General features: G+C 47.8%; 7 protein-coding genes across 7 annotated transcripts; 4 read left to right on the top strand and 3 right to left on the bottom strand.

Moving 5' to 3' along the window:
* Nucleotides 1-602: 602 nt before the first annotated feature.
* On the top strand, nt 603-2,144 carry TOT_040000690 (conserved hypothetical protein; the record flags this gene model as incomplete). Its single annotated transcript, XM_009694328.1, has 7 exons — nt 603-796; nt 850-1,228; nt 1,268-1,492; nt 1,523-1,568; nt 1,592-1,849; nt 1,879-1,990; nt 2,027-2,144. The coding sequence occupies 7 exons, from the start codon at nt 603-605 to the stop codon at nt 2,142-2,144; spliced, it is 1,332 nt and encodes a 443-aa protein (XP_009692623.1).
* A 341-nt stretch (nt 2,145-2,485) lies between these two features.
* On the top strand, nt 2,486-8,017 carry TOT_040000689 (uncharacterized protein; the record flags this gene model as incomplete). The annotated part of the gene is made up of 6 exons (XM_009694327.1): nt 2,486-5,919; nt 5,992-6,389; nt 6,610-6,865; nt 7,053-7,497; nt 7,672-7,797; nt 7,940-8,017. 6 exons carry the CDS (start codon nt 2,486-2,488, stop codon nt 8,015-8,017), a joined length of 4,737 nt encoding a protein of 1,578 aa, XP_009692622.1.
* Nucleotides 8,018-8,329: 312 nt separating this feature from the next.
* On the bottom strand, nt 8,330-11,488 carry TOT_040000688 (gamma adaptin; the record flags this gene model as incomplete). The annotated part of the gene is made up of 1 exon (XM_009694326.1): nt 8,330-11,488. One exon carries the CDS (start codon nt 11,486-11,488, stop codon nt 8,330-8,332), a length of 3,159 nt encoding a protein of 1,052 aa, XP_009692621.1.
* Nucleotides 11,489-11,906: 418 nt separating this feature from the next.
* TOT_040000687 (uncharacterized protein) lies at nt 11,907-17,264 on the top strand (the record flags this gene model as incomplete). The annotated part of the gene is made up of 7 exons (XM_009694325.1): nt 11,907-14,597; nt 14,904-15,079; nt 15,221-15,494; nt 15,675-16,095; nt 16,255-16,538; nt 16,665-16,838; nt 17,064-17,264. The coding sequence occupies 7 exons, from the start codon at nt 11,907-11,909 to the stop codon at nt 17,262-17,264; spliced, it is 4,221 nt and encodes a 1,406-aa protein (XP_009692620.1).
* A 104-nt stretch (nt 17,265-17,368) lies between these two features.
* On the bottom strand, nt 17,369-18,706 carry TOT_040000686 (conserved hypothetical protein; the record flags this gene model as incomplete). Its single annotated transcript, XM_009694324.1, has 7 exons — nt 17,369-17,619; nt 17,725-17,836; nt 17,876-17,928; nt 18,057-18,203; nt 18,288-18,440; nt 18,470-18,565; nt 18,661-18,706. The coding sequence occupies 7 exons, from the start codon at nt 18,704-18,706 to the stop codon at nt 17,369-17,371; spliced, it is 858 nt and encodes a 285-aa protein (XP_009692619.1).
* Nucleotides 18,707-19,509: 803 nt separating this feature from the next.
* TOT_040000685 (uncharacterized protein) lies at nt 19,510-23,990 on the top strand (the record flags this gene model as incomplete). Its single annotated transcript, XM_009694323.1, has 6 exons — nt 19,510-19,563; nt 19,701-21,878; nt 21,924-23,461; nt 23,538-23,598; nt 23,656-23,743; nt 23,827-23,990. 6 exons carry the CDS (start codon nt 19,510-19,512, stop codon nt 23,988-23,990), a joined length of 4,083 nt encoding a protein of 1,360 aa, XP_009692618.1.
* A 221-nt stretch (nt 23,991-24,211) lies between these two features.
* Nucleotides 24,212-24,615, bottom strand: TOT_040000684 (thioredoxin; the record flags this gene model as incomplete). Its single annotated transcript, XM_009694322.1, has 2 exons — nt 24,212-24,411; nt 24,588-24,615. 2 exons carry the CDS (start codon nt 24,613-24,615, stop codon nt 24,212-24,214), a joined length of 228 nt encoding a protein of 75 aa, XP_009692617.1.
* Nucleotides 24,616-25,268: the final 653 nt, after the last annotated feature.

The raw sequence follows: 25,268 nt of genomic DNA, 5'->3' as shown, positions 1-25,268 counted from the left end.
ATGTTGTTTTTGTGCTAGTTTACACATTCTACTGCTTGGGATTACAAACCCTCAAGACTTAAATCATATTTTTCACATACTTTTGTTTATTTAAATTTTATATAACCAAAAATTACTTTAATGTGTAAGGTTATAGTCGTGATTTGGCGATTTTAATTTACACATGGGGATCAAACAAACTCAATATGTTTAATTTATTATAAAAATATAAAATCATTATAAATTAAATCATTCAACAACTCATAATATTTCATTTATAGAATATCACCAATTTTACTAAAATCGCAAGGTTTCTTTTCTAATAAACTAGTTATTCCGTTACCTTTTCTTCTTTCCTTCCATGATTCCTCTTTTATAATTGATAATTAATACACTAATATACATTTTAAAATATCATTTCTACAATTCTGTTTAGTACATTTAATGTTTTTGTTTGTATACAAATTTTTTACACATTGTTTATAATAATACATATATATATCTGTTAATATTATTCACATTATTAACAATATTTAAACAATTTATGGTGATTTAGTCTTCTTTACATTCTGGCTAGCTATTTATGTATTATGCATAAATGTATTATTTTATATGTGTAAAGAATGTTAAACTATCAACTGGAATTAGCTGACTTACAGAACCAGCTAAATCCTCAAGTTAATGTTTCCCAGGAGTCAGTCTTAAATTACGTTTTGGCCATTAAGTTAGACCATTTATCTAAAATAATAAATAAAATACCATGTGAATACTCCTCTGAGTCCTCGATTAGATACAGGAGAGGCGATAGACAATTAACGTTCGTATCGAATATACGTTTAAATACTTTCATGATTCTATATATACACCTAGGGGCCTTGAATATAGGATTCTGTTTAACGATATCGTCGAGGAATCAAGGAGAATCAACGAGCTTAGGGAACCCAGGCTTACTGAAAATCCTATCCATGATAAAAACTCACTTAATAAATTCAATAGCATAGGCTTCAATGTAATGGACTTGATTTACGAGAATAGAATAAAGAACAGGGTGAACAGTAGAATATCACTGTTGAATGAGTGGGACTTGGAAGGCATAGAGCTAACTCCTAATCCTACGAAACAGTTGGGTGAATCGTTCAACTTTATAAACAAAGGTAACATTTTCTGGACACATTTTAACGAAATCGCAGAAAAATTTATTAATTGCACTGAACCGTATGGTGAGTCGCTGACGGAGCTTAAAACAAGGGTGCGTGTTCACATTTTGCAAAACTATTTTTTTCCGTAGATAAACCGGGTACAATCGATAACGTACAAAACACAAGCAAGGACTATCAGTTTTAACACTGAAGGTATTTTTACCGAGTTAATCTTATTGCAAGGCGAAGTGCACACCAAAAGGGTACAAAAAAGAGGATTAAAAAACTCCGAGCCGATAGATTTGAAGGCTAGTTTGCTGAAGGGACTCGACGAAATAAACAAGAACACAGCTTGCAGGCCTGCTTCTTTGAGGGTTCGTGTCCGGAGCAAAATTTTACTTTAGAAATCCATGGCAATGGCAAACAGCGATAAGTTCACGAGCCAGAAAGGTAACTTACAGATGTGTGAATAGATCCCAACTCTGCATATGTCCTTGAGAATGACCGTGCGCTCTGCTGCTGCTTCATAGCCCAAAGTAACACATTTTCAGAGTTCTATAAGGTCCACTACATGAGCCTTTTCGAGAAGTACAGCCAGATCCGGAGGGCCTACGACGAGCTGCTTCCGAGGGTGCAGATTCTCGAGATCCAGAACAACGTCCTGTTCGACATCATTGGGAACCTGTACTCCAACGAGGAAAGGACGACAAACCTGCTGAAGGAGTTCATAGGTTAGTTGGACGCTTAACCGAGTTGCCAGAGCTGAAGTCGTTCTGCATCCACTCAGTAATGAAGCTCAGGGCTGAGCTGGGGGACAACTACCTGAACATACTGAGCTCGATTGTCAACGCTAGCTCCACGAGCGAAGTGAGGTATTTTGCTCCTGCCCCGGAAATGTGCTTCTTCAGGCCCTGGGCGAAGATACTCTCCGGAATGTTCAACTTCTGCGACGTCAGGGTCGACGATGAGCTCATTCAGAACCTGAACACGCTGTATTCCATCAACAGGATGACCCAGGGCGGCTAAACGCTCACCTTCCAGAAGGCGGCCTCAAAAATGCGCTTTCAACGCACTAGGTTTCATTTTACTCATTTTCGCACTCGTTATTAACTTATTCTTCTGACACGGAAGAGGATGTTGTGTGGAGCCTCACGCGCTGCCGACAGCGCTTCTGAACTCGCAGTCTCACACATTTTCATTAAATTCCGTGTACAATATTTTAAAATTGTTTCAGTTCTCCTGTGCTTACTAAATTTTACTTGTGCTGGCTTAAGTTGTAAAAAAGACAACTTCTTGTTTTGGGCCGAAGCCTACGTTGTGAATGCACTAATAATGTATAAACACCTACACATTCATGTATTTTAGCCATGCCTCGCTACAGCGTGGGTTTTACGGTTCACGAGGCCTTTTTCTCCTCGATAAGGGTCAAGACGCCCATCGACCCTCTGGTCGTGGTACGTTGCTTCGACAGCGAGTTTTCCACCACCGTGAAGCCCGCAAAAACCGTCGTGGCCTGCTGGGACGAGAGCTGCCAGTGGAACAACATAGAGGCCTCGCAAAAATCGTGGAATTCTGGAGTGATTGAGTTCGAGCTACAGTCCGCCAACGCGTTCTGGCGCAACGACACTCTCGGCTCTGCCGGCCTGCAGCTAAAGCTCATTTCGACGTGCAAGAACAACACGTTCTCTGGACGCATTCCCCTCACTGCCCCCAATTCCGTGTCGATCGTCGGGTACTTGACTGTCACCGTCAACGCCTACGACCTCTCTCACGAGGCCCTCAATAACGCCCAGCCCTCTGTGACCAAGGAGCTCGAGGTGCGGCGGAAGACCAACCTGGAGATACCTCCTCTGACCAGCCCACTGGTCCACAGAAACTCCTTTGCCGTCGACGACTCCAAGGTCTACAAATACTTCCACCTGTACATAAACGTGTACTCCTTGGAGGACGTTGAGACGTGCGCCTTCGGGTTCACTCCGCACATAACGTGCGAGTACGCCGGCTGCCGGCTAGAGTTCAGCAGGCCCATTAAGGTGAAGGGGATCAGCAGCGGCTTCGAACGCGCTTCCGACGTCGGCCCTGCTGGCGAGTCCCTCGAGAACAAGTCGTCGCTGGACCTCCTTGGTGAGAAGATCTCCAGCTACATGGGCTCCAAGACCAGGCTGCTCGACTACAACACTGAGCTCCGGCGCTCCAACTACACCTTCAACCAGTGCTTCCTCATGCCCATTCGCGTGACCGTCGGCGAGCCCACTCTGGAGGACAACATAATTCTCAGGGTTTGGAAGGGCTACTCGCTCGAGCTTTCCTCGATTTTTTCGAAAAACTCAGCCGGTAAGCGCCCCGTGAGCTCAAAGCTCCTCGCCGAGGGCGTTTTCTCACTCTCCAAGCTCAGGTCCACCAAGCAGAAGGCCCGCTGGTTCAACTTCTACAGGACCTCAGAGTCCGACTTCATAACGAGCGTGATAGCTGGTTCTGAGGACCAGAAGCTCGACAACGACGCTGAGGACAACATCGCAGTCAAGTCCGGCATCAACGAGTCGTACGCCGGGCGCATTCTGATGAGCGCGAGCGTGAAGAGGATCAACAAGTTGTCTGACATTCTGAGGGCCCACGTGGTCGCTTCGCACCAGCTGGACCCGCTCTCTCCGAGTCCCACGCGGATTTTCTGCGACGTTTTCTTCGTAGAGTCCTCGAACGACTTCTCGTTCACCGAGCCCTTCGAGATCTGCCTAGAGCTGTCGTGCGGGCCTTACACGAGCGCCACCGACTGGCAAACGGTCTCCTTCCGGAGCGCGATGGCGAGCGCAGTGAGGAAAGACATCGACTTTCTGGGCAGGGGCATGAAGAACTACGTGAACGAGGAGTACTTTGGGTCGAGCCTGTACTCGATGGACGACTTCGACGGCCGCCAGGGCATGGGCTGGGTCTGCAACTTCGACTCCGTTCAGGGCAGACTCAACCCAATGGAGCTCCTCGTGGCCTACAAGGCTGAGGAGCGCTGGTACATTTTCGTGCGCGTGCTCGCCAGGAGGACCGGGGAGAAGAACGTGACTGTCCTCGGGTCCTCCAAGTTCACCTTCGACGACCTGGCCAGCTACAAGCCAAACATGGTCAAGGTGCCCGTGTGGCTGTCGCTGACCACGGCTGAGCGCAACTTGCCTGACAATATTATTACGAATACTCTCAACCTGTTGTCGGACCTGGACAACGCCAGCAGGGGCCTTTCCAGGACCAGCAGCGTGAGCACTGCGGACACTGAGCACCCGTCCGGCAGGTCGGAGTCCGCGGGAAGCTTCACCGCCAACCCCTCCTTTCTGAACGTGCTGCTTAGCCTGGAAAAGGAGATGTTCTACTCGACTTCGCTGAACTCGTCCGCAAACAAGCAGTTCAGGGTTGCGTCGCACAGCCGGAGGGCCTCGCTGGTGCTAATGGACTACGAGCTGCGGCTTTACGTCTACAGCGCCAAGATGGACCGCATTTACGAAAACGTCTCAGTGTCCGTGGTGTGCGACGGCCGGAGGAGGACCACGTCCTCGCGGCGGACGAGGTCGCTCTTCCCAGTCTTCATGGAGTGCCTGAGCATGCCAGTATCTGCGCACACGCCCGTGAACAACATTGTCCCCAACGTTCCCATCCTGGTGACGCTGAACCGGAACGCCAAGGAGGAGAGAAACGTGTATTCGACCGAGCCCGGGGAGCGCAACTCGAAGGGTGACAACGGGAAGCACGGCAAGCTGGTGAAGAGGCGCGTGAGGGTGGACGTCACGGACATGCTGTGCAGCGCAGTTGTGACCTACAACAGACTCATCAGCTCAGCCAAGGCCCACGACAGGACCGGCGGCGTTCCGAGGTGGCTCAAGATCGGGGACTGCAAGCTGCTGCTCTTCGTCGACCTCGTCGCCAAGTCCGCAGTGAGGGCGGTGCCCAAGTTCCAGATGCTGCCGGACGTCCAGAACACCACCGTCAAGCTCGGCCTCCTCGGAATCAGGAACCTCAGGAATTTTGGGAGTTACGGGAACCAGAGCAACCACGGCAAACAAAGCAACCAAAACAGCCAAAGCAAACACGGGCTCGAGGCTGGGCAGGCGCGGAAGGGCGCCCTGGTCGAGGAGAACCTCGTCGTCAGGGCGAGCGTCCAGAACTATGGCATCTGCACCGACGACGAGCAGTACTACGAGTTCCTCTGCAAGTCAGAGTTCTTCACGAGCTGGGTGAGCGACGGCAAGAAGAACTACGACCTCTTCGCAGTGCACTCGCTGGAGTTCAAGACGCCGGTGGCAGCAGTCTTCGACCCCCTGCTCGAGCTCAAGATCATGCCCGAGCACTCGGACGAGATCCTCGGCCACTGCTGCATGCCGCTCTACCAGAACAGAAGCAGCCTCGACAAGCACCCGTACCTGCGTGACCTGAGGTACTCGCTGGTGCCCAGAAAAATGTTCGAGACCTTTGAGGCTCTGCAGGCAGTGGGCAACAAGGGCTCCTACCAGCTGACCGCGTTGACTCAGAAGTCGTCAAGCGGCGTCGACGGCGGCCTCGCCGAGGTCCTGCAGCAGTTCCAGGAGACCAGGCAGTTCAAGACGATGGTGAAGTCGCTCGAGTTTGAAAGCGTCAGCGCCTCAGTTCCTCCCAAGATCCTCATAGCGGCCGACGGAAGGAAGGTGGAAAACTCGAGCTCGCTGACATACAGCCTCGTGTCGGACACCAACATCGAGGATATGCTGACCGACGTGCCCTACAGCATTAAGCACCTGCTGTTGGAGAGCGACAGGGCCACCTATGACTACGAACGCACTGACAAGTCGCACGGCGCATTCACAGCTGCCGCCGCAACTCCCACTGCCACTGCTTCGTCTGCCACTGAAAACACCAGGTCCAAGACCTCCAGCGTCGACCACGTGGAAATGGCGAGCATAAAGTACTTTTTGAGCGTCTCCGATGAGCGCGGCTACAGCTATTCCTCTTGCGGGGCACGCTACAGGGACGTGTCGGTTCAGCCGGACAAGATGTTCCAGGCGTTCCGGGGAGGACTCAAGTCCGACCTCTTCAAGCTGCGCCTCTGCATCCTCTCGTGCTCCAGCTTCCCGCGCAGCGAGGAGGACTCGAGCACATATCTGGCCGTCGAAATAGCCTCCAGGGAGAGCCGGGAGCTCCTCGACGACTCTGAGGGCCTCATAAGGAACATCAACAAGAGCTACGAACGTGAGCTGTTTTTGCCAGAACACTCGCTGATCATCTTCAAGGCCATAGAGTCGTCCACGACCTTAAAAGGTATTTAGCTAGCTATTTTTATTTAATCGTTGATGTTAGTTTACGCTTAGTAGTTCCAGGCTATTAGCTTGTATATACTAATTAACCGCTATCAACTACATTAATTCACTGCTATCAACTACATTAGTTCACTGCTATTATTAGTTTACCAACTGACTAGTGCCATCATTAACAATAGTAATACATTGATATTATTAGCTATGTATATTGAAAACATTAGTAACCCTGTTTGCAGGCGATAGTGTAGAGAGTCTGATAGCCACCGGGTATATAGACCTGGAGAACAGGTGGTTCAGTAAAACTTGGCAGAGTATGCAGAGGAACGACAACGTGCCCATCGAGCGGATAGTGCTGTGCGACAAGGGCAGCGTCCAGGGCCACGTCAACGTGCTCGTGCAGCTCGCGAAGATCGACAAGTTCCCTATGCTCAAGACCATCAACCTCACACTTCCTCCAACGTCCTCAGTGGAAATAAGGTAAAGCCCATGAGCAGACTGCAGTCATTTATTGTTATTAGCTGTTGTTATTAGTTATTGTTATTAGCTGTTGTTATTAGTTACTGGTACTATCTACTAGCATCAGTTACTACCATCAGATACTGGTATTAGCGACTACCATCAGATACTGGCATAGACCATGTTAAGACACTTAATCAATCTTTAGGGTCGTCATCTGGTCAGTCAGGGACGCCAAGATTCCGTATTCGGAAAACAAAAAGGACATGCTGGACCTGTACGTGGCCTCGAAGCTCGACTGCCACACGTACTCGGGCTCCCATGACACTGAGCAGAGGACGGACATCCACTACAACTGCGACTCAGGCAACGCCAGTTTCAACTGGAGGATCGTCTACCCGGAGGTTAAGACTCCGCTCGGGGCCTGCCACCTTCAGCTGTCGCTCTACGACTTCTGGAAGATCGGCAATCCCACGTTCCTCGGCGACGCAAACCTGGAGCTCAGCCGCTACATCGACATCGTGTCCACGACCGGCAACATGGTCCGCGTCGACGGGGAGGTTCCCCTCTATCCCAGCGCCAAGTCGGCCCAAACGGGCTTCGTCCACGTGACGTTGCACGTCTTGACGCAGTCGGAGGCAAACACGAAGAACGTAAGTCGTGGTAGCAGCTATTACCTATACCACTGCCCAGTGCCATTGGTATTAACGCCAATGCTATTTAACGCTATTGGTATTTAACGCCATTGTTATTGGTATTTATACCACAACCTAACGCCAACGCTATTTAACTCCATTGTTATTGATATTCATGCTAACTACGTGCAGGTTGGACTTGGACGTGATGAACCTAACCGTGACCCCTACCTCATCGTCCCCAACGTTGGTAGGCAGTGGCAGGACTGGCTTGCCCACACCGGCATTTCAATCGACTTTTCGGGCTACCACCTCTACGTAAGTTACAGTTGGAAGTCTCTTATCTTACGCAGCTATCTTCGGAGACAGTCTGGCTACTTAACCACTTATCTATAAAATATATTTAGCTAGCTGGCCAGTAATGGTGACACTATTTTCACTAATGACTACGAATGTTTAGTTCCGTATCGTTGGATGCTTGTTTATGCTCGTCTGGCTCGTTGTTATCGCCTTTATATACCCTGCCATTTTACTCTAAGTAACTTGCCAAGGTACTTTTTAATATTAGAATTTTGTTAATGTACTATATCGGCCACTATTTACATCCATTGACGACTGTCTACACAAACTATTGGTTAATTACATACATTGACAACTGTCTACACAAACTATTGGTTAATTACATATATTGACAACTGTCTACACAAACTATTGGTTAATTACATATATTGACAACTGTCTAAAAACATTGAGAATTGTCAGAACATTTGACGTACACGGTGTGCATAATCGTGTACTGGTGGTAGGCATGTGATGTTAGTGTGTTTGCACATGCCGGGTGTTTACAGGACTAAAAGGGGTCGAACTGCTGAAAGTCGTCCTCTCGGTTCTCTCGCGCGCTCGCCACCGACACGTTCTGCACTATGCTGTTCGCCAGCTTGTCCATGTTGAAAGGGTCCCTGTCGCCAGTGAAGTCTACACTGTCCAGTGCGTTTGCAGTGGAGCTGGTGTTGGTGTTACTAGAGATAGTGTTGGTAGTGACAGTGCTACTAGTGTTGGTGTTCGTGTTAATGGAACCAGTGTTACTAGATATAGTGCTCGTGTTAATAGTAGTGGTGTTAACAGTGTTCATGTTAATAGTAGTGGTGTTGGTTGTGGTGACGCGTGTCTGCGTACTCGTGCTGTCAGAGGTGCTGAAGAACTCGTCGAATATGTCACTGACCCTGTCATTACTGGCATCAGCAACATCACCACCAAAGTTACCACCAACACCAAAATTACTGGCATTGTCGTTGCCAAGAACCAAATTACCACCAACATCACCAACATTGTGCTTGGCATTTTCGTTGCCATAAACGGGAACGCTGTCGGCAAAATCGTCCGCTAACAAGCTCCCGCCTCCGGACCCACTGGCGACTTCGTCCTCGTTGTAGAGCTCGGACAGTGGCCTCTCTGCTGCGGTCGCCAGTGACATTATGTTCTCCTTCAGAATTATCTCCAGCTCGCACGACCTCTGCTGCAGCTCCGGGTTGCTGTGTCTTCTGAACCTCTTGAGAATCTTCCTGAGACTCTCCACCTGCCTCGGCATCTTTTGCGACAGCTTGCCCACGCACGTGATGAGATATTCGCACTCGTTGAGCAGGTTTTTGGTCAGCAGCCGCATGGTTACGTTTTCCATTAACTCCACCAGCATCGACTCGTAGTCCTGACTGTTGTTCGCACTGACGCCACCTTCCAACCTCACTGGACTCGCAGTGTCGTTCAAATTCATCCTCTTGGATGTACTTCCTGGGTGGTTTAGTATGGATGTACTTCCTGGGTGGTCTACCCTGGCTGGGCTCTCTAAGTAGGCCAGGTTCAGGTCACCACTCACGCCCACGGCTCCAACGCCTAGGACACCCGTGATGTCCAGATTCGCCTTTGGCGTTGCCAGGTCATACAGGTCGAACGTTTCTCCCGTGTTAGTCGTCGGTGCTGTGTTCATTGCGTTGACTGCATTGACTTCATTGTTGCTGGATGCCGAGTTTTCAGGCGAGAACACGTCAAGGAGCAGGTCGTCCTCAGTCGTCTCGTATATTGTTCCGTAGTCCCTCCTGGCGCTCTGGCTGTTGCGATTCGTCGGCGTCGACAGGTCCAGAAGCAGATCCACGCTCGTCTCGTTTGTCATCTTGCTGAGGCCAGTTCCGTCTGCGTACCCGTTTCTTGCGTCACTCGTGTGGGCGCTTCCACGGATCCCACCTACTCCTTCGCTCAATCCCCCGAAGCTCTTGTACTCGGCACTTGGCGTGGCAGCGTAGTCGCCCGCCTTGTTCACTCTGCTGCCCGAGCCGCTCCTTGCGCTCAGCGGCACGTGCGTGCTGAACACGTTCTTCAGGTCCTCCAGCGACAGCAGGTCGTAGTACTCGCCCACTGCGTACAGCGACGACTTGACCAGCGCCGACTGGCCCATGTTGTGGCGCAGCACCTTCAGCAGCTCCAGCGTCGTCCTCCTTCTCACCTCCTCTCCGCTCGAGACCAGCAGCTCTATGAACTCGAACATTATGAGGTCCTGCACCGAGTTCCCTGCGATTGTGAACATCTTCACGAAGACCTGCAGCTTGTACGCCACGTCTTCCGAGTGCTTCTTCACGCAGTTGAATATGCTGTACATGCTCTCCTTCCTCGTGTCCTCGTCCGCAGAGAGCAGGTACTCGTAGAGGTAGCTCAGCAGCGGGTCCAAAATCGCCCCGTTTACCACCTTCAGTGCCACTTCCAGCGCCTTCTTCCTTATCGACATGTCCGGCTGCTTCAGCGACTGCACTATTATCGTCCAGTTCGTGTCTCCCAGCACCATGTTGACGTTGTGCAGCTTCATGATGATTCCCAGCGCCAGGTACTTAACGTTATTGTCCTTTCCTGACATGAACTTCTTCACCACCAGCTTTCCCAGGTCGTTGAACCTTTCTTCTCCGAAGTCGCTGTCTATTGCCGACACGCACTCCAGCAGTATTGCGTAGTTCCTGTTTCCGTCGAACTTCACCGAGTTGATTATCGTCGACACTACCTCGTACAGCTTCTCTCTGTAGCTCAGAGGCCTCGTGTCGAAACTCGCGGTGTCGCCCAGTAAATTTCCGCCACTCTCTCCACCTCCCGCAGGCTGCTGCGACCTGCTCGACGTCAGCTTCAGGTACACCTTCTTCAGCTGCTTCAGCAGCTTTATCTTCAGGAACGGGTCGTCCAGCGCCTGGTCGTTGAACACGCTTTGGTGCGTGAATGTTTCCGACCCTGCTGGTATCGTCACTGCGAAGCTCGCCTGATTCGTACTCAGCGTCTGCGCCAGTGCTCTTATCAGTAGCTCATAGAACTGGTTTAGGTCACATATTTCTGTGTAGTGGTCCAGCATCACTGACATCAGTGACAAGCCTGCCAGCTTAACTCCGTTGTCGTAGTCTCCCACCAGGGTCTCTATGTACTTCAGGTACGACCTCGCCAGACTCACGCTTATGCTGTCTGGCGTCAAATTGCGATTTGCTTCCTTTCTCAGCATCCTCACTGTGCACACTGTTGCCTTCTTCCTTATGTTCGGCACGTTGTGTGCCATGTTAGCTTCTATTTCGTACTGCAGCTCTCTCAGCATTTCATTCGTTCCCACGTTTGCCAATGCTCTCAGCGCCATCTCTCTTACGTACGGGTTCGGGTCATTTAAATCTATTTTTATTGAATTTGTTGCCAGCATTAGCACTTCTGAATCCTCGTTCAGCAGTAAATTCAATGCTAGGTATCCTGTTCTCTTATCGTAAAATTTACTCGACGCTATTAACTTTATACACTCGACTTGTCCAAAATTGGTCGGGTGTCCCAGCAAATTAATAAACAACAGTTTCGATATGTTTCTACGACGTGATGTTAGACTATCGCTGTTCAATGAACTCCTAATTTTGGCACATTCCTTTGCTAAAACCGATCTTTCTTCTGATGCGGTTTTCGAGCCCCGGATATTGCGTATCAAATCCTTTACGGAGCCACTCATATTTCAGTAGATAAAACTTAGGATATAATATAAAATTTTCTAACTTGAAATTTAAAATGGACGAAATACAACATAATTAATTGAATTTTTTATAATACACACCTACATTAAAAAATTCAATCTCAGAAGACCAAAATTAAAATATGTGTGTAATACTAATAATATACAAATATATAAAATGTTTTAATATAATTAATTTTGGTCATATGATGTTGTTTTTGCTCTCTTGTTTAGGTATGGGGAACCAGTGAAGAATTATTTCAATTTCAAATCAAATTATATTTTGTGGAATACACATCCATTTTATTTCCAGTGTATATTATGTTTAAATTAAGAATTTTAAATATTTATCTAAATGTATGCGCGTATCGCCTGTAAAATTAACTCTCGGTTTGATTAAATTGTGTAATTTAGTAAAATGGCCAAAGGAGTTTTTGAGCCAGATCTAGAAGTGTGTGAGATGATCGATGAGTCCGATTCTACCGAGGATTCTGATGACGAAGACTACGAATTGGGCGACAACTTATTTTCTAAAGCTTCAAGTAAAGTGAGTAAGCCTAAGTCTTCGACCACAAAAAAATATAATTTTAAACTTCTGAGGAAAAAACTTGGCTCTGTGTCAAGAAAAACAAAGAGAAAGTTGGACGTCCACCGTGAAACTAAGGACGACACATTGAGTCCACCAAACACATCGAGATTGTTTCAGATCGTTATAGCGAGAAAACACGCCAGATTGTCAAGCTGCCTTCAGAGAACATACCTGTCACTCGCATCTGATGATAAGTTCGTGACCATAGCGGAAGTATTGAGCTTTGTTTGTGAATGTGCAGGCTTTAAACCGAATTTGGTGAACAGGAGGTACTTGAGCACAGATTCGGAAAAAAAAGATTCACAGTCTGGAACGATTAGTTCAGAAATTACGTTGGATAATTTCGGATGGGATTCGTTCAGAAACTGCTACCTGAGTCTGCCGAGTTCAGTGACCTACGAGGACGTGCTCAGGTACAGAGATAAGCCGGACCCCGAAGACGAGGCGATCTACGGCAAGAACATTAACTCGGAGGACTGTGATTCTATTTCGTCGCTATTTTACAACATGTCTAACTATCGCATTAGGAACCTGACGAAGATGCTTGAAGGGAAGGAGGGCTGGATGATAGACCTGGGAAGCGTGGGCTTCGTGCGCTTCTGCGAGTTTTTCAACGAGCTGGTGCTGCAGGCGGAGACACAGTACTTCAAGGACCTGCTCGAGCTGATACAGTGGGTGCTGGCGCTGAGCCTGTGCCCATACAGGCCGATCAGACTGCTGAGTTGCGTGGCCTGCAACGAGATGGTGTCGTCACTATTGGCGAAGCTGGACACGCTGAGGAAGGACCAGGTGGTGCTGAAGAAGCAGCTGCAGGTGGAGGCGGAGTTGGACAAGAGAATGTCAGGGCGCCTGGGAAAGAGCGCAGTGAGTCTCAGCGGCTCGACGCTGGAGCTGTACAAGAGGCTGACCCTGGTGAACACGACGTGCAAAGTGGTCTCGTCCTTCGTGAAGGCGACCTTTTCCATAAACTACTCGTCGAAGCTGTTCGACGTGTCCCAGGACATAAGGATGCTCTCAGCATACTACATGGTTGTGCACTACCTGATTAACCCATCAATGTACGAGCATAGTTTATACGTGGAGTTGGTAGGCAGGTTCGTACTCAACCAGGACGAAAACCTGGTGCTGCTGCTAAAGTACCTGCTGGTCTACAGAGGAAGAATTGGACACAAGGTGGTCGACAAGTTGCTGGCCATATACCCCAATGCCAGAGGGGAGGCGAATGAGCTGATAGAGTTTATCCTACTGAAATTCCTGAACGAAGAGAACAAGGGGGAGTCCGATGGAGGCTCTGCTACAAGGAAAGAGGCTGTTTCCAAATCAGATGAAATTGAAGCAGATGAGGTGAGTAGAACGAAGAATAAGGTGGCGGAGAAGCTGCTTAACGACGATTTCGTGTATGAAAGTGTGATAAACAGAAATAGCGTGTATTTCTGCTCGCTTTTCCTGTCCACTCACTTCCCAAGTTATAGATTCACAGTGACATTTAACCTGAACCTGGCTCAAATAAAGAGTAGATTTGGATATCTGATGAACGAGAAGAATAAGGCATACAACAATCACGTGTACACGTACACTAGGGTGGGCTCGGAAGATGGAGGTGGGCAGAAAGATGAAGAGGAGGAGGAAGTTAGGAAGATGAAGCTGCTGTGTAAGCTGTTGTCGAAGCATCAAAGGAGAGCGCGTTTTAAGAAGTTTTTAAATAACATGGTCTTGAGTCTGATGAAATTGGACTTCTTCAGCTGGAGCCTGAGCGGGATCAAGTTCAGAAACTACAGCAGGTTAGCAACAGTACTAGAGTGCCAGGGAGTGTACAATCAAGTGCTGTTGGCGGTGACTGATAACGTGGGAGTGAAGGCTCGAGAGGGCGCTGAAAGTGCGTTTGAGAATCACGAGGAGGAAAGAGTGAGAAGCATGGAAGACTTTGTAAAAAATTCACACGAGGTGTACAGGTTGAACAAGAACAGCACTAGCAACTTGAGCTGTATCTTTGGAATATATAGAAACCTGCTGAAACATAAGCCAGGGAGAGTCCACAAGTTGGCGGACCTGATCATCAGCAAGCTCAACTACATACTGGAGCACGCCGATCTGACTTCGAAAGCAATAAACATACTGTCGAGTATGCTGACCGATGGAAGTGGTTTGTTAGAGGTAGAAAGGAGGAGGATATCAGGAGCAGAGAGGAGTAGAGAGGTGGGAAGTGAAACGGAGAGTATTTCTAGTCTCGAAAGGTATAAAGCCAAAATCAACAGTGTGTTTAAAAGCAATGTGGTAAAGTTAGTTAAGCACATAGAAAGTGGCTTTGGGGAGGATGAGTTGGTAGGTGGATACAAAGGATCTAAATCGGTAACAAATCACAGTTTGAGCACTAGAGAGGAAACGCAGAACGTGAAGCTGGTAATATTTGCGTTGAATCAGTTCCTCACGGCCTTTAACTTTGTAACACTGAGCTCGAATGATATACTGACGATCTATAACCTATTGGAGAAGGAAAGAGTGGATGAAAGATTAAGCGATGTAAATAACATCACCAGCACTGTTAACACTAGTGACCGTTTTAGTAAAAGGAGAAACAGCATTGCTAGCACTAACAGTAACAAGTCGACTAGGTCTAACAGTAACAAGTCGACTAGGTCTAACAGCATCAAAAGGGGTGTAAAGAGAAGGAATAGTAGGGAGACAAACGCAGAGTACAGTCAAGTTAATGAGGATGAAAAGAGTAGGAACGAAGAGGTGGTAACACTAGGCGATGTGGTACCACTGGCCGATGTGGATTTGATCAAAGAATATAAGCCAGCGGAAGTAATAGGAACGTATGAGGAGGACAGAGTGGTGAGGATGTTTAGAAGGAGTGGATTGTACTGGGAACTCTTGATATTGTACTATTTGGTGTACGAGCATGTAATATATAACACGGTTAGCGACGGAAAATATCAGTTTGAAAGGTTGGATGAGTTGGGGCACAAGCTCCTGTGTCTGATGCTGAATGCAGCCAATTTGTATGAGGATGAGCGAGGGAGTGAGAGCAATCGAGGTTGCAGGGATGAAAGAGTAGGCGATATGTACGATAAAGAGGCAGACTCGGAGAAGGAAGCTGCAAAAAACAGAGACAGAAGCACCCGTATAACATCGAAGGCGAGTAGAAAAAGTAGAAGAATGTTTGTAGCGCTCTCCAGCGCGTTCAACGTAATGAAGCTGTCAAACTCAGGGTTCCTCCACAGGAAGGGAGGGCTTAAGCTGGAAGAAGGAGTGGTGGATCATTTGGAACGCTGCATTATGCACCTGCTGGAGGAAGCATATAGAACGCGAGAGGGAGGCCAGGGAAAGGAAAGTAGAGATGGACAGTTTAAGAGGAAGGAGAGGACGTTGAGTTTGGAGAATGACGGAGGAATAAGTGTAAACTACAAGTACTACGTGAATGCAGCAGGAGAGAGTGACACGTATCAGAAAAACTACAAAGAGGAGAGACTGGGGTCGGAAGAAGTGAGAGTTGATTTGGAGGAGGAAAATTCAGTGAGTGAGTTGGAAATGGCAACGAATAGGGGAGAGGGTGCCGATTTAAAGAGTGAGTACAGTGGCAGTAGTGATCAGGAGTTCGATGAGGAGTGCTTGAGGCACCTGACGCCAGTCTACATAGCGGAAAGCCTGATCTACCAGTGCGTCAAGACGCTGAACTCGGAACTGTTTAACAGTAATATGTCAGTGGCGCTGGTGGTCAGCAGCTGCGGCGGAGTCGAGAGGCTGCGGAAGGCGTCCCTGAAGTACCTGGAGATACTTAACAGGCTCGACCTGTGGCTGTTCAACCTGGTGACGCTGCACACGATGTTCACGCTGTATGAACTGTCAGAAAACGTGCTGCTGGAGAGAGTGGTGAGCACGTTCAACAGTTTTCAGAATGAACGCTACCACCAGGCGATCTACCACGCGATGCAGTACATCAACAAGAGCCAGTCCAACGAAAAATTCCTGAGGTACCTGACGATGATGGCCGTGAGCAACGTGTCAGTGAGGAGCAGTTCAGCTGAAGAGTCAGCACTGGTAGCTGCCGCCACTAAGGGCACAACAGACGGAGGTGTGACAGTAACAGGGGCTGGAGAAGGTGTGCCACTAACAGGGGTTAATGAACCGGTAGAAAAAGCTGCACAGCAAGAGGCGACCAATGGCGAAATTGAAGGACTGCTGAGGTGCATACGAGTGAACGCAACCACGGGCACACGCAGATACAACGTGGTTAAGATCATCGCCAGGATACTAAGGAGCGTTGACATGGATGACAGGAGTTTCAACAGCAACCTGCTGTTCCTGAGGAGAAGCTTGGACGCAAAGGCGGTGGAACGACTGTGCAGGCTCGTCGAAAGGAGCATACAGCAAGGGGCAAAAGCAACGAGAACCACAGAAAAGAGTGCACAGGGGCCCCTAGTGGCAGAACCGTTGGGATCGACGCAATTGCCGCCTGCAGTTGGATTAGCACACGCGCCAGCGGTAGTTGGATCAGCGCATCAAACAGTATTGAGGCAGTCACGACAACCAACGACATCACGAGAGGAGCCTCGACAGTCACAGGTACCGACGACATCACGAGAGGAGTCGCAGGCATTGAAGAGGACTAAGGTGTCCTCGAGGTCAACTTTGGATGACACGACGTTGGTCCCGGATGATTGCGGCTCATTCAATGATAACACCACCGACGGAGCCCCGATGGACGAAGATGGGAACTTTGAGAACGACGACAACGAGTTTCTAATAACAAACGATGGCGTGGGTTACAATCTTAGGAGGAGCACCACGGCATCCGGTGACCTAGGTCGCAGAAACGAGAGCACCGAAGGCAACAGCAGTGGCCCGGAATATACTGAGTTGTTCAGCTTCAGGTCCATGGGCAGTTCGGACGAGTATGCAAGCGCGCTGGAGAACGATGACGATGGTTACTTCAGTGGCGACGACGATTTTGCAGACTCCCACTCACATTTTTCACGCGCCAAGGACACCGTGAAACAGCCACTGGCACCCAGCGTTGGCATTAGAAACAAAATCCCTCCCATTGAACTCAGGGACGACGAACTTGACCTGAGCGACATACAGGGCGTTGACGAGTACGAGCCGGTGTTCGACAGCCTCAGCGAGGGCGAGGACGCCGAGCCGCCCAAGAGCTCCTGCGTGCCGTCTCAGAGACTTAAACCATAATATCCTAATTTATCAACTTTTAACTAAAATACGCTAGACTGTAGTATACACGCACAGGCATATGCACTTAACCGTGAGCGTTAGGGCGTGAAGGGGTACTAAAATTAATAGGGGCGCGTTACGTTGTATCTGTACGTCTTCGAGCGCCTCCTCACGCTCTTGCCGCTGGGACCGCCCCCTCCCCTACCTTCACCCTTGCGGTAGGCGTCCGCGTAGTTTATGTCAACGCCACTTCTTTCGAACATTCTTCCCGCGCCCAGCCTATTTCTGAACGATTGTGGATCGTTTTTCCACCATATGTTCAGTTTCACATTTGGATCATCGTTGACAAACTGCTGTCTTTCGGGGAACAGATCTGGTGAATCAATTAGTTTACGGGTGTACGCTAGTAGCCGCATGGCGGTTCAAAAACCAATGGGCGTATATGTTTACTTCAGTACAGGTTTGGCTTAAAACTTACTTTGGACTGGAGGCATATAGAACGGCGAATACCTCTTCATTTCCATTTTCCTGCGTTCCTCTGACGTTTGCTTCCCAACCATGTGTTTGTAGAGCGAGTACATGGGATCCTTCTGAGCGTACTTTACCATGTGCCTACTATTTGCACTTACTCGTTGGAATTCGGAGTAGAACACCTTCCAAGGCGCACCTATGGAGAAGAAGCCTAAAAGTACTCTTTAGTTTGGTTAACGGGTGATTAGCGGTATTACGTCGACCTGTAGCTAGTTGCATTGGCGGTAAGCTGAGTTGGTCGTAGACGTTTGTGCACGTAGTTTATATTTAGGGTGGTACTTGGGTTCTGCTTGTAGAAGTACATTACGTTCCGCATCTGCTCTCCCATGTGCGACCTCAGGTGCTCCGGCGACGTGTTCAGAATGTAGTTGTCGAACCCTCCCGCACTCGTGATGGCGTGAATCGCTGTTGAATCACGGTAACTTGCTTCAATTTGTCACTAGCTGGGCATATTTATCTACTTATCTGCATCGGTCCGTATTTGTGTGTAACATTTTCTCGCTCACTTACCGCTTGTCGTTGTTCTCACGTTTGGCACTGTTGTGTTTAACATTTTAGACTCGAAATCCTTTTTAAACACGAACGGCTTGAGCTTAATCCTCGTTTTATTCAGCGAATATGATACTTTTGTGTAGTAGTTGTAGTCCTCGTCATGATACAGGCCTATAACTTCGTTACGTGGCACTCCGTACCGGTTTGCGACGATGCTGAGGGCGGCCTTCCGTACGCCTTAACGGGGATGGGATGGAGTATGTTGTTCTTCTTAAATCCTCGACATTGCGATCGGCCTGATAACACACATCAGCGTAAATTGAAGAAGTTGAATAAATATGATATGAGCCGTGTAAATAACTTTAAATTACGTATTAATTCATGTATGTACCGTTTAGACGCAAGTATTTTCCGAACAAATAGGGGAATCTGGCCATTACATCAGTTTAGCTGTTGATACCAGTGGAAGATTAATATTCGCAGGTATAAATTTATAAAAAATATTTTCATTTCTAATTTTACACACAACTTTACAGTATAGACTGGGTACTTTGACTCTACACAACATCCCTACTCAGCCTTCCTAAAAGACATTTTATCTCACTATTTTTGTCGTTTGGATCAAATTCGGTCAATTTTCACCAGCTCTTTAACACCATACACACATATACTAATCTATCCGTTTAATATTTAATTTTCTTGAGTTCGTGTGCAGACTATCCGCCCGGCCCTAAATCTCCACCGTTCTCAAAAATTACAAAAAATATTTACTCCAAACCGACACACACTCAATTATAAGCTCATTTTCTCTCTACTACTGGCCCATTTGTGCCTCGGATGGGGTCCAGTAGGACATTTTAATGGATACACGCTCAGGTTTCATTGCATGCATACATACGAGGCCTCATTGCCATATCTTTCGATATATACTTGACACACTATGTACTTTTAACTTATTTTTCTCTTTGCCTATCTGAGATATTGTTTTGACTAAACGTAATCATGGGTAGTGCGGAATATACAGCTATCGCGGCCACATCGACCTTCATCGGCCTCTGTTTCATCCACGTCGCAAAGGAGTTCGGCTTCAGCCTTAAAATCAAGGATTACGCTCCTTCTAAGGTACGTTTTCATCTATATTTACAAATTTGCTAAAATTGAGCTGTGTACTGCTGGACCCAGATATGTGTTTACTGTTTTTCGTAATTTGGGACCGAAGAGCGCCTTGAAACCACTCAAGATGGAGACTAACCAACTCTCTCAAAATACACTCTACTATTATTGGTATTTTTTGGTCACATTTTGGGCGGATCGTCCTTACACATATCTGGAGGAATCCTGCACACCTTCTACACACTCAGCTAGTTATTCTCTCTAATCTCACTTTATGTCCTCACATACTCTTATTTGCTCTCATAACTATTTTTTTAGGACGATATCGACTCTCCTGGCGCGGCGAAACATCAACTTGGCAAGACCCTCAACAGGCTGTTTCTGACTCACGTTGGGTCCAACGACCTCGTCTTATTTTTCATCTTACTGGCCACCGCCGGTGTCATCTGGGCCGTTTCTGAGAGACTTGCTGGCGCGCTGTGCTTCATTGCGGGCGCACTCACCTCCCTTGTTCTTGGCCTGGTTGCCATCTTCGTCAGCCGGAGGACCGCCAGCAAGCTCGTGAACCTTGCTCACGGCGGCGTGCGCAGGGTCTACAACCGCAGCATGGGCAACGCCTCTGCTCTCGTGGTGTTCTCGCTCGGCCTCAACGCGCTCGTCATTCTCGCGATTTCGTGCGCTCTGACGTTCAGGGAGACCCAGCTCTCGAAGATCACCCTTTCCCTGAAGGCCATTTCCTTCTTCTCCTTCGGGAGCCTCGTGGTCACTCTCTACTCCAGGACCTCGGGTGGACTCTACAACAACGCCTTCAGCATTCTCAGTCAGTCCGACTTGGAGCACGAGGACGAGAACAGGCCCATTTTCGACAGCATGAACGCCTTCTTGCAGAACATTTACGAGCTCATTCTCGAGGTGGTTGCTATTGTTTCCGTTCTCTTTTGCACCTACTTTCTGGTTATTGGTGGATTTTCTGACGGCGCCGACTTGGTTGCCAACCATTTCGGCCACCTAAACTTCCCCGTGCTCGTTCTTGCTTTCAGCATGGCTGTCAGTGTGATTTTTATTTTCATTTTCGGCTTTATCATGAGGAACAACAGCATGAAGCTCGTAAAGCGTTCATTTTTTTACATAACGGGCTGTTCTTCACTCCTTATTATTATTCTCATGCCCATGTTTCATGCGTTCTTCACTCCCAAGGACTTGAAGGCTATCAGTTACAACAGGTTCGTTAACTATGGACTTGTGATTTCCGGGTCCTTTTCTGCCATTCTCATTGCCTTTTCTGGCTACTTCTTTCTTTCTAGCTACACTAGGCCTGGCAGGTCTGTCAATCTTTCCGTGTTAACTTCTCTCACTGGGGGCTTGGTTAACTCTCTTTCCTTTTCAAAGCTGCTTTGTTTTGTTCCCACGGCTACTGTTTGTTTTAACCTTTTCATCTGCGTTTTGTGTTCTGACGTTTACGCGCTTCTTTACGTCGCCACTGGCTTCTTGTGTCTGCTCACCATGGTTGTAATCGGCTCTGTGTTCTACTCTCTCATGGTTACTTCTTCCAAGTTTGCCAAGTACTGCAACTACGACGACGACGTAACGCAGATGTTCACCTCCTTCAGGCGCAGCTGGTACGACATTAACGCCATCGTGCGTCCCTTTCTCAGCACCATGTCAATCTTAATTGGCCTCGTTCTGCTCAGCCACCTTTATCACAGCCTAAAGCTGAAGGCGTACAGCCACTTTCACCCGCTAGTGATGATGTCGCTGCTCATTGGCTGTCTCTTTCCCGTTTTCCAGAGCGGCCTCATTCTCAGGATCTCCTCTGGAATTGCCAACTGGAGGCTCAAGAAGCAGGGGTACCTGCGCCTTTTAAACGAACTATATCTCGACGGTGCTGACGACGATGACCACGACGACCGCGGCATGGCCGACACCTACGAGCGTAACCAGAGGATTCTCAACAAGTTGAAGTTCTGGAAGAGGTTTGGCTCTAACAAGAAGCCCAAGGGGTCCGGGTCCGGACAAAATCAATCCTCCAACGAGGGAGACGCCCCGCAGTCTGACAACGCCGGCCTTCCTCAGGATGACTCTGAGGTCGTCGTCCGCGTCCATGGCGAGACCAGCAACTACCGGACCTTCGGCCGCGCCTTCAAGGCCTGCCTGCTTAGGGAGGCTGGCGTCAGGGAGGACGTGCTTATGAACGCTCCCATAATGTGCAGCTCCGCCAGGTCCACTCATCAGGACTACCTTACTCCCAACCTCGCTCTGCATGCCAACTCAAATCACCAAAATAATATCGGTGCAAACGGCGCCGCTGTCCAAGCCGTGGAGAACACGAAGACTCTTACTACTCAGGACCTCAACACCAGCGACGTCGGCAACGCCCTCGGTGTCCACAAGCACGGCTCCAGGGACTACAGGATCCTAAAGAACGCCGACAACCACTACAGGATGTTCCACCCCAAGTACCATGACAAGCACTTCAACCTCAGGAAGAAGTCCAAGGTCGCTGGAGGCGACCTCGAGGAGCTCCAGTCCCTGCTTTCCAAGGACTCCGAGGTCGTCGACGAGACCAACGAAACTTCCATCTACTGCCCCAGCTACGAGCTTTCCGACGGCGTGAACTCCGAGGTTGATGGCGAGTCTGGCGACAGCCTCGACAAGGTCTACAGGCGCAGCGAGGACATGGCAAAGGACGTTGCTCGCAGCGTAAACATTCACTACTACAACCAGAGCAGCTGCGGCAGCTCCTGCGCTGAGAGGGAGTCCGCGTCTTTCTTAAAGGTCGTCCAACACGACCAGGTTCACACCAGGGAGCCCGAATCCGACTCTGAGTCCAAAAACAAGGGCAACCGCAACGAGTCAAATCCGGGTGAAACTGCTCACCATAAGCGCGGCTCAAATGAGGGCAGAAGACGCTTTGTCAGGCCTATTAGAAGATCGAGGGGCAGAACTCGTCCCACTGAAGTGCGATCCGATGAGGTATCTGCGCCCAAGGAAACTGCCACAGAGCCTTCTGAGCCTACGGAGCCCTCTTCCTCCTCAAGTGGCTCCCGCGAGCTACCCGTTCCTGGGGATCTGGACTTATTGACCAGGCTTTCTCGAAGCTTCGGGGAGCCCGGTGACGCCTCTTCCAGACACGATACCCCCTTGTCTGACAACTACCCCGTGCCAAAACTTGAGCCGATGAGCAAGGAGTCTGCTCCATTGTCCGAGAAAAAAGGCCCTGCGGCCCCTTCGGGCGAGGAGACGCCTTTGGCTCCCACTGCCAGAAACACCCCCGTTTCTGGCTCGAGCAGCGAGGCCCCGGCTTCCGAGTCACCTAAGGTGGCAGACTCGGTTCTCAGTGGGTCCGAGTCCCACACTTCCGAGTCGATGGGCGTCTTAAGCTCCAGCTCCAAGAATGACTCGGCGCCCGCTCATCCTGCCTCTGAGACCGATGTGTCTCCTGCACCTTTTGAGGCTTCGGACAACGACGACGACTTTGCCCGGGAACTAAACATTAGAATTCAGCAGAATTTAATCCCTCCTGACGTTGGCATTTCTGACCAGCCCCGGAGGCCAACTCCCAAGTGCATTGAGCTCCCTGTGTTGGCCGATTTGGAGGCTGCTCTTTCCAGCAACGTCAAGTCGACTACGGGCAGCGGCAGGGCTTCTAACCTCAAGGCCAGCTCTTTTCACAACACCTTGACTTCGATTTTCCTTTCTCTCCTCCCCTTTATCTTTTCACTGGGATTTCCTATGCTTTTTGGGGTTGCCTTCGGGTCGATTTCCATCAGCGTCATGGCGCTCTTTTCGACTCTGTCGTCCTCGCTGCTCGTTCAACTGATGACTTTCTGCTCAACCTCCTGGGAGTCCACCTTGCTTTTCATGAGGTCCAAGAGGGACAGGGACGACATCAAAGGTCGTGACCATCTTATCAACGATGCTGACTTTAAAAACGGCCAGTCTGTCAGCATGATTGGCAGGATAACGCTGTGTTCTGTTGGCCCTGTTCTCAACACACTCGTTATTGCGATTCCGCTTTTGTGTGTTTTGGCTGCGGATCAGTTTAACAGTTTTTCTAACGCTCACGGGTTCCCCAGGTGGTCCAAGATCGAATCTTAAGCTTGTGATTCCACTCATTAATGTACATTAAACTCTCATTTACATGTTATTTAGGAGGCTTATTTTTTTCTTTGTTCCTTTCGGCAGACGTGGGTTCATGAATAGCGTTTCTCAAAATGTACTTGGCTTACCTAGCATCCTTTCTCCCTTTTATTTTACACACATTTACTTTTAGGTTACTTTTTTGGAAGAGGGCAAGGCTGGTGAATTGATTCTTAAAGTAAATGTTAAGCCTGGTGCCAAACAAACTCAGGTTGTGGGAGGTATCCTAGTATTTACACCTAATCGTAAATCGTGACCTCTGGACACTATATTTACTTATTTAACTTCACTCACATCTATTTAGAGGTGGAAGGTTTACTTTCTCTTCAGATTTCTGCTCCTCCTAGAGACGGAGAGTGTAACAAGGCTCTGTTAGAATATGTGGCTGAACTTTGTAAGCTTTCAGCATACCAATTTTCTTTTAGTGCGTTTGAGAAGGGGGAACGTGTCTCTTATTCATGGACATAAATCTCGCGATAAGGTTCTCTCCTTGAGTGGCATTACTCTGGACGAGGCTAAACAACTTTTGAGCAAACACATTGGTTCCTAACTTTAACTAACAAGTACTTAAATCAATAAGATTAGTTTTAAAGTTCAACCCTAAATTGTAATATATACGTTACACAGTAGTTAAATTAACCTTCTGATAGTCTCCCTAAAGTTAATTGTCAATTTGAACTCTTTTTAACTTACTTTAGAGAAATTTTGTTGGCTCCTACGAATTCGCCTACTACTTGTCCTGATTTGAATATTTTAAACGCTGGTATGCTGGTAACTCCGTATTTTTGTGCCAACTCTTGTAATGTGTCCACGTTTACCTTAAGGAAAACCAAATTTGGGTGCTCTTCGGCAAGTTCTTCGAACTTTGGTGCGAACCTCACGCATGGTCCTAGACAATTTTTATTGGCCAAATTCAGTTAGTTTTGACTTACCACACCAGTCGGCATAAAAATCTACAACGACTACCTGATTTTCGGATAGTGCCTTACCAAATTCTAAAATATAAAAATTACTGACGGTTTAAACAAATAAATGATTCATAGCTTTATTTATATAAAATTTTACCTTCTGTTGTTTTGACTTCACGAACCATTTTGTGATATTTTTTCAAATTGAAATAATTTTTATTTATACTAAATAATCTGAAAATGAAAAGTGTAATTGATTAAAAATGATTTTTCAGAAATATCATTAGGTACATTAAGCCCCAGGAATCCTTTGCTTATGTTAAGTACACACTTACGACAACCTGAGATTTTACTATATACAAATTATTTTCACCAAAACACACAACTTTTTAAGATATTATTTTATTTGCCTACTGTAATTTGGTGGTATTCAGGCTATGGATTCATGGATAATAACGGTAGCGCCCAGTGTCAAATATTCACACACACTGATAGCCATATATTATACACAATATTACATACATAAATAATAAATATTATTTTAAAACAGAGTCTATTGCGAATAAAACTTAGGTGTGCTTATATGGCAATCATAAAATATAAAAATAATTGTAAGCATTGTTGTTGAATAAAATACTGATCGGCCTTTTCCTTCTCAAATGATTCACCCATAAGATCAGCATTCGATTCAATATATATATAATGTGTATATAAAAAAGCTATTCAATTCCATTAGAAGATATTGGCCTAAAGTGTGTATATCCAAAACGAAAACAAAAACTGTGTTGTGACCGTAAAGTATGAAATTCAATACACATATACGAGATTTATTTATGAT

The sequence above is a fragment of the Theileria orientalis genome, chromosome 4, assembly GCF_000740895.1.
Source record: "Theileria orientalis strain Shintoku DNA, chromosome 4, complete genome".
Taxonomy (NCBI): domain Eukaryota; phylum Apicomplexa; class Aconoidasida; order Piroplasmida; family Theileriidae; genus Theileria; species Theileria orientalis.
The sequence above is the reverse complement of the archived record's forward strand: the minus strand, read 5'-3'. Positions and strand labels throughout refer to the sequence as shown.